A 15,469-nucleotide genomic window follows, 5' to 3' on the forward strand; every position below is an offset into this window, starting at 1 on the left:
GTCTTGGGATCTTAAGGAATTTCATGACCAGCAAATTAAGTAAAATTCTCAAAGTGCTAAATTTTCCAAATTAGACAATTGGGCAGAGCTTGGGGTTTTCTAGAATGCAGTGGTTCTATCCCAAAGGGAGGGAGTAGCTCCCTGATGCCTGGGAGGGGATGAGTGATCGCTCTCTCACTGAGAAGACATAAGTGTCTAGCACAGGGGCTGAGAAATGCCCGACTGCACTCATAGGTTGCTTTCATTGTTTCAGAATGCCAGAAAAATGGCAATCCATCGGAGATAGCCAAAGAACACCAGGAGAGCCGTTTATTGGCACCTCACGCTTGAGTATGATGCTGAAAGTGGAATAAATTCCAGCCAGTTTATAACTAGGCACTTTAATTCATTTAGAAAACTCCAAAGCATTACTAAGTTTATTGATTAAACAGCCCAAACATTCTAATTTAGTAACACATATATTTTCCCACCCCCTCCTTTCTGCTTTTGTGGTGTAGGTGCTGAGCATGGCAGGAAAGGGTCCCACTATGGAGAAGCAGTCCCGGTCCTGCTGCATGTTTGTGGCAGTTAGTGCTGTCAGCTTGACAGAATCTAGAATCATTTCGGAGGCTGGATATGCCTGTGTGGCATTATCTTGATTAGATTAATTGATGTGGGACAACCCTCTTAATTGTGGGTAGGGTCATTTTCTGGCCAGGGGTCTTGGACTGTCTAAAATGAAAACACTGAGCTGAGCACTCTTCTGCTTTCATCTTTCTGTCTCTTGATTGTGGATGTGATCAGTTCCTTGGAGTTCCTGGTGGTGTGACTGACTTCCCTGCCAGGATGAACTGCAACCTGGAATGGGGAACTAAAATCCTTCCTCCCTTAAGTCACTCTTCAGGGTTCACAACAGAAGGGTAACTGAGATAGAACCTTACAAGTGCTAACTGCTAAGTAAACATCTAGATTTGTTGCTAAGCAGATTTTGTGTTTTTGGAGTGATGTGACTAAACTCAGGAGCATAAACCCCAGTCAGAGTTTTGCAAAAGGAAAAGAAATGTTTCTCCCAAGATGACATTCTTGCATATCAGTGTCAAAATAGTCTAATATGAAAAAATAGCAGAAATGATTAAACTTCCATGCTTTACTGTTTTTTTTCTTTTTTGATAATTAAATATACAAGCCTTCACAATTTTGAGACAGATCAGTTTTCTAACCTGAACAAACACAGTTGTCACAAATGATAATGATGCTTACTTAAAATGCAAGATTTTTAAGAAAACATTTCCAAGCTGCCTGCTGCATGGATAAATTTCTATTCCAAACCAAGCATGTGTCTGTTTTTCTAGGCCTTTACGTAGAAATATGGTATAATGGTAAAGTATATATAAAATGTGAGTCTTATGAATTTCGTTCTACGCTACTATTAATCAGTAATGTGCTTTCGGAACAAAGCCAGAAGTGACTCCCTTTGTGGCTCCCCCCTTGGGGAATCTGGGCAGGGTCTGTTTTCTTCTCTGCCTGCGATGGGGATAGATATGCAGGAAATCTTCCTTCACACGTGAATTCCTTGTCCTCACAAAGCAGGTTTAGAGAGGACAACAGGGAAGTGGCAGATGGCTCCTGGCTTGACGTTTGCTTATCTGAGTGCGTGTTTTGGATTTAGTCCAGGCTGACCATGGGCTAGGTACACACAGCCATGCATTTAGGCTGCTGGCTCACACACCGTTCATATGAAAGCAGTTGGGAAACATGTCTTTTTTATTATTAGTTTAAAGGACTCTACAATGTAGCAATATGCCATAGACGGTTCAGAACCAAAGACTATTTAGTTATTTTATTTTGCATTTTCTCCTTTTAGGAGGCAATATATCCAGAACTGTGGGCTCTTGAGCTTACTTTTAATTAAAATCCTTACAAATTAGGAAGTGTCACATATAATAGTGCTAATAGGTGTGTGTTATGCACAAGAACTTCTGTATATGTGCTTGCTTCCTCTGGCACCCTGGGTTGTGTGGGAAGTCATATAAGGACATTGAGTTAAATAATTCGACCTTTGTTCATTATTAAAACAATATTTAACTGTTTTATTCTTTTATGCAAATAAGAGGAAAATCTATACTTGCTTAGTGCTGATTTTTGCAAACACCCACCGCCTCTCAATCCCGCCATTTGCTCATGTCCCACGTGAATAAAAGGATTCAGCTCAGGGGGGCAGGCCTTGCTGCCATTGTGTTTTTTCTAATTAAAATGCAGAGTATTAAACACAGTCGAGTCCATCCATGCACACATGACATGCTGTCATCACATGCAGGAAGCGCAGCTCACGAGCACACAGTGAAGGCTCATTTCATAACATCATTAAGGTTCATTGTCCTCGCACTCCTGAAAGGTTTTGTCAAAGCAAATAATAAACGTCCTGTCACAGCCGGGCAGACAGACGCTCCCGGGAAGCTGTCCTTTGCTCCTGTTTTAGTGAGGGAATTTAGCTGCATTCTTACTGTACAGGCGAAGGGGACTGCAGGTTCTTATTATTGTAAACATGTTATAAAAACATTTAGCATTAGCAGAGTTAAGCGAACAATATTTGAGTAATCGGGTGGGAGTTTCCTGGAAGAGCCCCTGAGAGGCGACTGTACTAAAGCAGCAGGTATGTCCGGGAGCATGAAGGTGGGTGGGATCTGGGGTATGAGAAGTTCAAACTGGAATGAGTCAAAAGCAGGCACAGTCTTCTCTTCCCGAAGAACCGTTGGTATTGCCATTCTAATATCCGAAAAGAAGAACTCATTTTTAAAAAGTCTTTTACATGCTACTGAGTGAAGAGGGCCATGGAGACAGACTTTACACTCTGGCTTCCTGAGTAGAAGAATCATATTATCTGGGAAAGAGACGCTGAGGAGTTTTGCTTCGTCATATTCGGTATGTTTCTTTACCGTGTTCGTTGGTCACGCATATGTGCTGAAACCATAGAGGGTAAAAAGGCATCAGGATTCTATTTTTAGCTTAAAAGTTCACATAGAATGTGCTAGATGCCTTGATGACTATAGCAAAATAGAATAAAATAATAAACAAAAACAAAAAACAGTATAGGGCCATTGTTCTGCTCCCCTTTTCTCAGCACCGAATGCAGATAAGCATGATATGTTTCTATCATTTTGATAACCCACCTGGTGGGGTACTGGAAGGACTGGAAGAATTAACTGTTTCTCCCAAAGTGTTCCCATCACAAAATATAGCTACATTTTGCTACTGTTTTTAGTAACTTGTTAGATTGATGCTAGCGTTAACGTCTTAGGTACAGAGAATTTGGGTTTTGTATGCAATACTTACATTCAGGTCTCGGAAGTATTCATTGTAGTCTAAGGCATAGCCCACCACAAAGACATCTGGGATCTCAAATCCAGCATCTTAGCCGAAAGACACAAGAAAGAAAGTTTAGAGCATACTATTGCTATATGCTGCTCTGGCACTTAAAAGGTAAACAGAAGTGAGAAGCATTGTGCAAGACAATCCAATGAATGCCTGGCCCAGAATGATGGCTTGGGGACACAAGGCAAACAAGCAAGCATGCATGCGGAATGGGCCTGTAGTGTGCAGAGTTGAGGAAGGGTTCAGGAGGCCCAGTGGATGATGAGAAGTGTGTGTGTGTTAGCAATGTGACTTTATTCACAACAAGCGGTGTGTAAATGCCATAATGCCTAAGGAGATGGTCTCACAAGCACAGAGGCCCACTGAAGCAGAAAGCTTCATGGCACTGCCATATGTAACCAGGTGCCGGCTGCCACAACTGGGAAGCCATTCTCCCACTGTGTCACTGTTCTCAGCCTGTTGACGGGCTGGAAAGCAAAACCTGGGAGACAAAATGAAAGAAACGGGGCTTGTGAGCTCGAAGGAGAGGATGCTGAGCGTCATTTCTGTGCCGATTTACCATGCAGGGAATCATACTTAGCTCTTTATCTCTAATGAGCGTGGACCGGGAGGAAACGGGTGCAAATGCGGTGCAAGGCACTCAGGTTCAACAAAAGGAGACAGTCAAGAACATGATGTTTATTAAGGAACAAACAACAGGGGGCTGGAGAGATGGCTCTGTAGTTAAGAGCACTGGCTGCTCTTCCAGAGGAATCCGGTTCAGTTCCCAGCACCCACACGGCAGCTCACAACTGTCTGTAACTCGAGTTCCAGGGGATCTGACACCTTCACACCAATGCACATAAAATAAAGTTAAGCATTTTTTGTTTTTTAAAAGTAAGAAACAGACAACAGTTTTCTCCCAGTGATCTTCATGGTCACTACCATTTGGGGTATTCATTTTTTTTTTATTTGTTTGCTTCTTTGTTTTGTTGCTGTTGTTGTTTTCTCTGGAGACATTGTTTCTCTGTGTAGACCTTGGCTGTTTTGGAACTCACTCTGTAGACCAGGCTGGCCTCCATCTCATGCTGGCCTGTCTCTGCCTCCCAAGTGCTGGGATTAAGAGCATGTGCCACCACCATATAGCCTATCATTTTGATCTCTATGACCTATCATATGTACTTACTCATAAGTGACTTTTCGACATAAAGGAAACAAAAACTAGCCTACAGTCCACAATCCCAGAGAACCTGGACAACAAAGAGGACCCTAAGAGAGACATACATGGATCTAATCTACATGGGAAGTAGAAAAGACAAGATCTTCTGAGTAAATTGGGAGCATGGGGCCCATGAGAGAGGGTAGAAGAGGAGGGGAGAGGAAGGGAGGGGAGCAGAGAAAGATCAATAAAAAAAATTTAAAAAAGGAAAAAATGTCTCTGTGTGTCTTTCTGTGTGGGTGACTGTGTGTGTGTTTATGTGTGTGCATCTGCATGTGTGCGTCTGTCTGTGTGGTACTGGAGATCTAGGATACTTCTTGACAAGTGTTCTACCACTGAGTCACATCCCCAGTCTTAGTTGCTCTTATTTTATGTTGTTCTTTTAAAATGACACAAGAGATTAACAACTAATTGAATTTGGTTTTGTTTGGTTGTGTCTTCTTGATACGAGGTCTCACTATGAAGCCCAGGATGGCCTTGAACTTGTGATCCTCTTGCAGCCTTCTGAGTGATAAGATTATGGGCACATGTCATCATGCCTGTTTTTAAGTGGATTTGTTTGCTTTGTTTTGTTTGTTTTTAAGGCTTTATTTTTAACTCTGTGCTGTGTGTGTGTGTGTGTGTGTGTGTGTGTATGTATGTATGTGTGTGTATGGGTATATGTGTGTGTAGATGGCTATGGAGCCCAGACAATTCCAATCCCCATGAAAATGGAGTGACATGTGGCCGTGAGTTGCCTTGTACAGATGCTGGAGTAGAACTTGGATCTCCTGCAAGAGCACTATGTTGTTAACCACTGGCCCATCTCTCCAGCCTTATGTTTTCAATGTTGATTGAAAATCTTCTCTCAAAATTTCTGCTTAGTAACTGCACATAATGATAGTGACTTACAGACTCGAGCTCAAGGCCAGCAACCAAGAGGAACAGGCCATGGGCTCCAGTTATCTGCCCTGAGATGACCTGATGTGCAGTTAGGAACCCAGCAGAGGAGACCTGTGTTTAGAATGAAGAAACCCTGGCTCATGACCCCTCCATACTATGCCTCTCTGGCTAATGTTTTTTCAGCTTGCTGATGAGAATTGGAACCAAATGATCCTAGGAACTTTAGGGCAAATGCAAGTTAGAGAATTTTAGCTGATGTCTGCCTTAAGTAAGTAAGTAAATAAAATAAAATAATCTCTTGTTTAAAATAAAAAAAATAATTCAGTGGCTTTGGCCCTCCTGGGAACAGAGCCTGTCTTATTGTGAGGAGGACAGAAAGACACCCTGGACAAGAAAAGTCCCCCAGAGCACACGTCTGAGGTCAGGTATGAACATGGCACACAGAGAGCTCTGCTTGCTCTTGTTCTGTGCTCCTGAATTTTTGTTGATGGTAGCAGGGAGATGTCTCATTAATGTGCAGGGTCTGGAAGGGGGCAGGATAATCCTTCTAAAGCTTTGCAGTGTCTCTTTGATTGGTGCAAATAGCTGCCAATCAGGCACCCTGAATATCTGAATTGGTCTTAGGGGAGGAAGGCCATTTCCACCCTAAAACTGATCAACTGCATAAAATATAACAGTAGAGCTGGGCATGGAGGTGCACGCCTTTAACCCTAGCACTTGGAAGGCAGAGGCAGGTGGATCTCTGTTAGTTTCAGGGCAGCCCGGTCTACAGAGAGAGTTCCAGGACAGGCTCCAAAGCTATACATAGAAACACTGTATCGATAAACAAAATAAAACAGCAACAACAAAAGTAACAGTAGAAGTATTCAATGCACCAGGGTATCCTGGGGAAGACCTGTAATCCCAGTATTCGGGAAGCTGTAACAGAAGGGTAGATGCCTGTTTGAGGCCAGTCTGGGTTACATAGCTAAATTGTATAGTAACCTGGACTGAATTACACATACCAATGAGTGTTGAAATAAGAGCGGTGGGGCTGCATCCCCAGCAACCCAGCCGCCTGCTAGCTTATGCCCGAAATAACAACACACAAACTGTATTCATTTAAAGACTGCTTGGCCCATTTCTATCTCGCCTCTTCTAGGCTAATTCTCACATATTAATTTAGCCCATTTCTAATAATGTGTGTAAGCACCCCAAGGTGCGCTTACCAGGAAGATTCTAGCCTACGTCCATCCTGGGTCGGAGTTGCCTGGGAGAGCGGAGCCTGGCGTCTCTGCTCCAGAGAGCAGAGCTGTCGGGTCTCTCTGGGAGCAGAGCAGAGTCTGAGCTCACTTCCTCTTCCTCCCAGCATCCTATTCTGTTTACTCCTCCCACCTATGTTTTAACCTATCAGGGCCAAGGAGTTTCTTTATTGCTTAACCAATGAAATCAACAGATTGATATATGACACTCCCACATCAAATGAGGTTCTTTAAAATACAATCAATCAATCAATCAACCAATAAATCCAATACAAAGAATGGGGTTGTTGTGAGAGATGCAATCGTAAGATGTGTACCTTCGAGGAGCCCGGACCTCCATCATGAGGTGGTGGACACAAAGAGTTTGTAGGACTATTTGTATCATCTGAAATGCCACCAGCTCCAGAAAACCACCGCAAACCCTGAAACACTTACAGTCAGGTCTGAAGCTGTCACTTCTGGCTGTTCTCTTTACCAACAAACTGCCATTAGAAAAAAATTCACTTTAACCACTCCAATAAATTAGGATATGAATTGCAAAGAGAATTAAACACTGTTAAGTTGTTGTGTTGTGTACTCCTCTGCCACCCCCCCCCATGCCTGTGGTGCACCACCGTGGCCTGCTTTAACTCCTGCCTGTGCAGCTGCAGTGTGGCATGGCTGGGCTGGATGAAGGAAGCATGCTGAGCAACTGCTGAGGGCTGGCCTGGCTGCTCCTGGAAGCATGTGGAGCAAGGCTGCTGCCAAAGGCCTTGCTATCTCATCCCTGTCTCCCTCAGGCTGGCAATCAGATGAGTTTTGTCAGGGAGGTCAAAGCCCAGCATCCCAGGTTCAGTGCTAATGGCTCGGGACAGTGCTCTGGGAGAGAATGCCTCTTGGTCTTGTTTGGGAGGACAGAGCACTGAGCTGTGCTGTGTCTGACTCACCTGGCTATTTTCACCATGTTGGGCTTGTATTTCTCGATGCTGCTGAGCAGCGCTTTCATGGTCCTCCCAGTTCCAACAACATCCTTTGCAAAAAAAAAAAAAAAAAAAAAAGCAGAAAGCTCACCAAAGCAATTTGCACAGCATACTGTTCTTTACATTTGCAGAGCTATTCCTTATTAATAAAATGCACATTCATTTCAAAGGCCAACCCATAAGAGTCCACACAGAAAGCAGAATCAGTTATGCGTTCATGGGCATATCATTTGGAAGCTGGAAACCATGCTGGTGAATATTCTTCTTGCATCCTTCAGCTGTGTTAAAGGATTCAGTTCCACCTCTGGGGAGCATGTGGGTCCTTCCTCATTGAGTGGACCCACACTCTCGCATGCACAGTCAGGGACTAAATTTGGCCTGGAGGTTACATTTCACAAAACAGGAGACACATGAATTTTCATGGACATGGACTGTACATCTGAATACACTGAGAGGATAAACGCCTTGGCCTCCCTACTCCTTAGGGGATGCCGTGGCTGGGAAGCTAAGTGTGTCTGCGGGGCAGCTGGTGACATCCAGGGGTTCTGAGCTCCTCGGCTGCAGTGAACGCGGGCTCTCCGCTGCTGACGAGCTGTGGATGCACGATTACACAGAACTGGCAGCTGCAACCTATTGTCCTCCTGACGGACCTCGGCTGTCAGGGGTTGGTGAGGAGCACAACAGGTCCCAGTCTAGCCAGGGTCCAGCGACTCATTTGGCTGGAGGGGCTACTCCCTGAGCTGTGTGCAGCCAGAACCGTGCACAGAGAAGGACACACCGAAAATGTGGAGCGAAAGCCTGACAACAAAAAGATTCGTTGCGTTTTCGGTGGCTGATTAGACAGGTGTGCTCCTGAGGGAACGTGACCGTTGACTGTGGGAGTCTGCTGAGTCTACAGCCTTTCTGCATCTTTCTTAACAGAAAAACAAAAACAACAAAAGACCGACCACCACCAAACCTCCATAACTTTCCCTTGGATTGTCATGTTGATTGATTGAATTTATGATTTTTGAGGCTTGAGAATGGATTAAAGGCATTAGAGGTCATCAGGTGAGGAGAGTTCTAGTCTTGGTTTTGCTATTAAATAAATAGTAGTAAATGTATTGGCTGTTTCCACAAGCTGGTTGCTCTCCCTCCCAATGTCTGGCTCATAAGTCATGAAAGAACCGACTGAGGTGTCTGTGAGATTGGCTATGAGACAGGACCAACTCCCACATAGGCATTGCAAACTGTTGGGTTTGGATCATTTGAATCCAGTGACTATAGTTGGCTTCTGTTAAACACCTTTAAAGTGTTACACGCCGGGGGGGGGGGGGGGGAGGGGGACTTGATACTTGGTCAATTTGATAAAAAAGGCCAACATTTTGAAACTCTCCTTTAGACTCTTATAACTTCCAATATCAAAAAGGAATGGCCAGCTTACCTCAACAATGAGAACATTCTGGAGGGAAAGAAAAAGACAAAAAACCAAAAGCATTTCAGAATACGATAATAAATAAATAAATAAATAAATAAATAAATAAAAAGAGTGTGTCACAAGGCAAAGCCGAGTTTTGCTTACAGTTAGAATTTCATAATGTGCTCAGTAGATCTTTCCCATCCTTTAAGTCCAAACAAACAGAGGAAATAAAAGTATCCCAGATTCATTTTAACATCGCCGTGGGATTACTTGGTGCTGCAATTTTATTGTCTATATTCGGGTTAGTAGCAGGCTCAGGTCAGACCTTGATGCCTGTGTGAAGCGACTATCCACAAAATTATGACATCTCAGTAGCCCATGTCCCTCTGTCTCCCATCTTTGGGATCCCAAGCTCACCAGCAGGAAAGCCGGCCAACATAAGCTACATCATTAACAGAACTCAGCAGATATCATCCACTTCACTGTGACAGCCCTCTTCCATGTAGTCACCCACACCCCCGCTGTGTCTCCCCTTGAGTTTCCAACCCTGAAGAAACAGAGCTGGTGTGGTGGGGTGGGTAACTGAAAGAGCTTTGAGGGGCCTGCTGTGTGTTCTTATGACACGCCAGATTCCTCGCTACGCACTCACAAGGTATTCATCGGCTTTCCCTGAGAAATAAATTATGTTTCATTCCATTTTTTGTTAGGTAGCTTCTTTGCCCACTAGACTTTAAATTTCATGTAGTAGGAGACTGTGTCTGTCTTGTTCACTGATGTATTCCCAGACCCTACTGAATTGCCTGCAAGCAGAGGCAACAGTTATTATTATTTTTTTTAAAGAATAGGAACTGTTAGTTTTTAATCAATGAATTAAAATAAACCAACTAAGTGGATTGGTAGTAGTAAATAAATGCTGCCCACGAAATTATGACTATGATAATATACTATTACAATCACTAAGTGGAAAGAATTTTTCTTGAAAGTAATGAGGTTTTATTTAATGCTTTAAATTTTTATACTTATTTGTTTTGTGTCAGTGTGTATGGGCACAGGTCCAGCCCTTGATCTTTCTCATTCATCCTTGATTAAGTAGCTGTAATATCAGATCAAAGCATAAATTTCCGATTTATATCTGATACAAAGGAGACTTAATGAATGAAGAGCATTAACAAACGACCTCCCCAAATAAGAAACCTGGGAAAGCTGTATTTTACAGTCCATGTCAAATGTGTAGAAATGCCTGTCTGGAAGAGCTTTTCTCCTAGGTATGACATTCTCATTAAATCTATTTATTATGAATATTAATTTTCACCTGGGAGGCAGATGCAGGTAGGTCTCTGTGAGTTTGAGCCTAGCCAGGTCTACAAAGTGCCAGGACTGTAACACAGAGAAACTCTGTCTTGAAAAGAAAAGGAGTATTAATTTTATCATCAAGATGAAAGGCTATATTATCTCCTCTCAAAGCCCTTTATTCTCTCTGTGCTGTTGGACATTAATGTCATGTGTGGAGCTCAGCCCACTATGTCCTCTAAGACTCACGCTGCCAGGAATCTGTTTAGCATTTTGAACATGGCTTGCTATGACCTTTGCCCTTGATTCGTAGCACTTAACTTGGACATGTATTTTCAGTTTGACTGAGGCTTGACCAAGACCATTACCTAACCAGGGTGCTTAGAGAATGCTGTGGTTAATTGAATTTCCTTGTTCACAATCCCTTTTTGGTTCAATTATGTAAACAAAAATTTCTTTCCAAAATATGTTGGTATGCATTCTTGTCTAATTATGGAGCCCTGAAAAGAATGGTCTGTCTGTCTGTCTGTCTGTGTCTCTCTTTTTCTCTCTTTCCCCCTCCCTCTTCCATTTAAAAACTATGTAACATAGACGTCATCTTTGAAAAGATTAACCCCAGTCCTAAGACTGTAGGTAGGCAGTGGGACTTGCATGTGTACTGATCATAAGGTACATTATTTTAAGTTTGAACAGTTTTAAAGAAAACTGCCACCTCCAATTTCAGCTCTCCTCTCCCCACTTGCTGCTGGAAGAGGCCATCAGTGTGAGCTCTGCATTGCTTTCCTGGCTGGTTTGCCTGTGTTTCTCATAAGTACAAGTACTTTACATTTCTGAAAATATATGCATTATGTATTATTTTGCAAGGCTGAGATTGAATGCCGGACCTCCTGCATGCCAGGCAAGTGTTCTTGTCTCAGCCTGATATACTTACTAACACATTTTATATAGTTAATTTGTTTTTTTTTTTTTAAAGATTTATTTATTTATTATGTATACAACTTTCTGCCTCCATGTATGCCCACTCACCAGAGGAGGGCGCCAGATCTCATTACAGATGGTTGTGAACCACCATGTGGTTGCTGGGAATTGAACTCAGGACCTCTGGAAGAACAGACAGTGCTCTTAACCACTGAGCCATCTCTCCAGCCCCAGTTAAATGTATCAAATCATGTTTGAAAACAGAAAACCTAAAGATTTTCCTTCTCCATTCCTTCCTTTTTTCCTCCAAAACACACAAAGTAAACAAGTGCTCTCCCACAAAACTGTACCCCAACCCTGACTGTTTTTAAGTTTTGGTGTGTATTTAACTTTAAAGAATTTAAATGTATGTATGCTTTAAAAATATTGAAATTACAATAACATTCTCTATTTTATATAACCAATATCTCACATCTAACAAAAATGATAAATTTTTAATATCATATAAAGTCACCTGCATATTCAAATGTTTCCAGTTGTCCCTAACAGGGCCTATGTAATTTGTCTCTTCAGTCTAAGACCACACATAGGGTTCTACTGTGTTTTGAATGTATTCTCCAGGATTCTTGCATCTGAAAATTAATCACCAGCAAATGTTAAGGTGGGGCCCAATAAAAGGTGATCCAACCATATTTCTGCCCTCAAGAATAGAGTAGGGCCATCATTGTAAGAGTGGGTTAGTTATCTTAATAGCAGATTGTTATAAGAACGAAGTAGTCCCCTTTCAGTCTCTCATCCCTCTGTTTCTTGTTTTTCCACTCTGCCGTGGGATGATAAATATGTATGAAGGCCCAAGGTATAGAAGATGTAGTGGTCCCAGCCTTGGAAGCATTAGTGTTGATATCTAAGGGAACCGATCCTTTTGTTTTCATGCACCAAGATTGGACTCAAGGGCTGAGAGACAAATAGTAGCCCATTTCCTCTGGTCAGCACAGAACACGGCTGACAGGAAAACACAGTCCAGAAAGGCTTATGCTCAAGGTGTGGTGGTGTATACCTAAGCAGAGCCCCTGGGAAATAGAGCCAGGAAGATCGTGAGTTCCAGGTCAGCTTGGGTTATACAGCAAGACTGTGGAAGGGAGGAAAGAAGGGAGGGAGGGAGGGAGGGAGGGAGGAAGGAAGGAAGGAAGGAAGGAAGGAAGGAAGGAAGGAAGGAAGGAAAAAGATGGAGGACAAAATAAGAAAGGAGAGCTCTGTGTGGTAAATGAATGATTTTGGCTCTTTTCTTTCACTTATGAGATGTTGTCATATGCAGTTTCCCTACCCGGCCTTTCATTACCATCTACTGCTTTTAATCTGCTCTGAGCAAGCGAGCGACCCACTAAAATCCCCAGTTTCTGAGTGGGCAGCCGTGGGGACTTTTTCCAGAACTCTCTATGCCTCCCAAACGCTTCCCATCTGATAACCGTGATCGCTGAATCTGAGATGTTTGCCAATTACTGTCTTAGTCATCTCCTCACACCTAGCTCACTTCCTCCCAGAAAGCCAGTAAAAATCTGCGGGGGCTGTAGGCGTAAATTCTATAGGGACTTTAGACTCCAGTGTGTTGTTTTCTTGCTATTCTGAGGTCTGAGCAAAGCCCATTGCATTGAGTTATCCTAATGAAGAAGGGAGAAGGTAGGAAAGAATTATACAAATATACATAACGTTCTTAAGTTGTCTGCCCCTACTTTTGACTTTTGAAAACACAAAGCAATCAACACACCACACTGTCTCAGCAACCGCAACAGGGGTTTGTGGGTGTGGTCACCCTCGGAGGGATTGGCACAGCAAGGATGAGCTGGAGGGTGGGCTGCCGACTGTGAGGAGGAGCGCAACTCCAAATCCCACAGAGAAAGGAATGTCGCTCAGCATTTCATTTTCTGCGATAACTCCCGAAGTTGCCAGAGTCATTCATCAGGGGCATTTCCATCATTGTTCTCAGCCGAGTCAGAAGCAATAAAAAGGAATGATTTAAACAGTTAAGGCAGCCAGGGAGTGGGGGAGGGGGGGAGGTTGGATTTTGGCAAGTTTCAATGCTTCATTCTGGCATTTGATTAGAAACTTATTTGGGGGTAGGGCGCTTGTCCCCTGAAATCTTGCACCGAACCTGCACAGCTGTGCGTCTGCGCTGCCAGATCTGGGCCTGCTTCCCTGCTTCCCTGGTTTTCTTTCACCCTTTCAGGGGTTTCTCTTCAACATGAATAGAGTCTTCCTGCTTTAATGGATACACACATTTTATGAAGTGCCAGGATTAAATCAACTTGGGGATAAAGAAAATGAGAGCGTGTTGTGAGGACAGCTTAAGCTCACCGAGTAAAGGCTTTTAAGCGTGAGAGGTGACGGAACAGAAGCGGCGAGGGCTCATTTTGTTCAGCAGCAATGACCTAGTTAGAACTGTGACTCAGCCAGCCTCCCTTGAAAGTGAAAGAAGGCAAGAAAGAAAAGGAGAGGGAAAGACAGAATCCTTTCTCTTATTTGAACTCCAGCATCTTGAGAGGACCCCAGAGGTCCCGGAGCTGCTGGTAACACACACGGTACAACTGAACAGGGGGAGCGGTTGCCATGTGCTTTCTGAGGCCCTTTCTTTCATAAACAAATCTAGGAACCATTCCATACCTCCCTCTTCATTCTTGCTGCATCCCTCGTCTGCAGCTTTGCACACACAGACAAGGAAGTGCTTGGGCAGCTCTGCCCCTCCTCTCTCTCACACTTCCTTCGCTCTATTTTTTATTCATATTAAATTAATTAGTTAGTTGAGTGATCTTTTCTACAGTTTACCACGGTTATATTCTTTTCCCCCTAAGTAGCTCCATGATGTCGCCTCTGCCCAAACTCAGCAAGTTCAACTCTTTATTGAGACAATCCGTGTACTCTATAAACCCAACCCAGCCACATTTCCAGCGATTTATCATTTCCTTGTTCAGTTCCCGACTTGTTTCCTTAGTCACGCGGGGCCAGCCCTGGGCCTCCCTACTCTCCCTTTTCTCTCCCATTCTAAGTCTGCTTCTTCTATGTTACTCCTCTCCCCACACATTCTCCATAAGATCAGCACAGTTTCTTCTTCTTCTTCTTCTTCTTCTTCTTCTTCTTCTTCTTCTTCTTCTTCTTCTTCTTCTTCTTCTTCTTCTTCTTCTTCTTCTTCTCCTCCTCCTCCTCCTCCTCCTCCTCCTCCCCCCCCCCCCCNCTCCTCCTCCTCCTCCTCCTCCTCCTCCTCCTCCTCCTCCTCCTCCTCCTCCTTCTTCTCCTCCTCCTCCTCCTCGTCCTCCTCGTCCTCGTCCTCGTCCTCCTCCTTCTTCCCAAGGAAAAGGATTTGTGGAATGACTCCGAAAACTATTCTTGGGGTGCTCAGCCCTGAATGAGAAAAGCCCTGTCTAATTCCTGGTAGAGTAATAACAAGATAAGCACACATTTATTGGCTGGCTGGTGGTCTGTAAGCTGAGCATATGAGAGGACAGAAGTTAGATGATGATTTGTAACAACCCTGCTGCCCAATGCAGACTTTACTATACTTTTGAACTTTTCAGCCACTAAAGCAAGGGCCCATTAGGTGTTGAATTCTTTATTCTCTTAAGTTTGCCCTGGCTCGTGCAGAATCTGCATAACTGGGAAGAGATGGCATTTATGAGATTTCTTTGTTGTCTTGAAAATTCTTCTTGGGCAGACAAGACTGAACAGGTGAAAGATTGAATATAAACTGTCCTCCCGAAAGGCTGGCTGTGTTGTGTGCCCAGGTGGTGGCACTACTGAGAGGTGATTGTGTCCGGAGGACCTAATTTCATCACTGTGCTATTTGGAAGTAGAGCCTTACTAGAGGAAGTAAGTTGGTGGGGGCATATCTTCGATAAATGATATATGTCCTGCTTTGGAAGACTCTGCCTTTCCCACTCAGCCTCTTCCGGCAAAGTGAGCACACCCCTCCCTTCACCTCTCACCATGCCTTTCCATCATCATGTTCTGCTGCACCACAGACCTGAAGGCAGTGGAGCCAAATAGACTGAGATCTCCGAAACTGTGAGCCAAAATGAATCCTTCCCCTCTTTGGCTGTCTTCTTGGGTGTTTTGTTACAGCCCTAAAAAGTCTGAGAATACAAGGTCCTTATTTTATAAGGAAAAGAACATCCCTTAAAGTTAAACGAAAATTTTAATTCCCCACCCCCCAATAGTACTTGCCTTTCAACCCAGGGACTTG

General features: G+C 43.6%; 1 protein-coding gene across 1 annotated transcript in view; it reads right to left on the bottom strand.

Moving 5' to 3' along the window:
* Positions 1 to 1,718: 1,718 nt before the first annotated feature.
* The window catches only part of Prtfdc1 (phosphoribosyl transferase domain containing 1), a 91,994-nt gene continuing 78,243 nt past the window's right edge, over positions 1,719 to 15,469 (bottom strand). The window contains exons 6-10 of the mRNA XM_050152626.1: positions 9,055 to 9,072; positions 7,599 to 7,681; positions 7,108 to 7,154; positions 3,313 to 3,389; positions 1,719 to 2,940 (exon numbers count right to left, since the gene is read on the bottom strand). Coding sequence (XP_050008583.1) covers positions 2,893 to 2,940; positions 3,313 to 3,389; positions 7,108 to 7,154; positions 7,599 to 7,681; positions 9,055 to 9,072 — 273 coding nt within the window. The 3' untranslated portion in view covers positions 1,719 to 2,892. The remainder of the gene's footprint in view (positions 2,941 to 3,312; positions 3,390 to 7,107; positions 7,155 to 7,598; positions 7,682 to 9,054; positions 9,073 to 15,469) is intronic.

The sequence above is a fragment of the Alexandromys fortis genome, unplaced genomic scaffold, assembly GCF_014885135.2.
Source record: "Alexandromys fortis isolate MF-2015 unplaced genomic scaffold, M_Fortis_MF-2015_v1.1 scaffold_54, whole genome shotgun sequence".
In the NCBI taxonomy this organism is placed as follows: domain Eukaryota; kingdom Metazoa; phylum Chordata; class Mammalia; order Rodentia; family Cricetidae; genus Alexandromys; species Alexandromys fortis.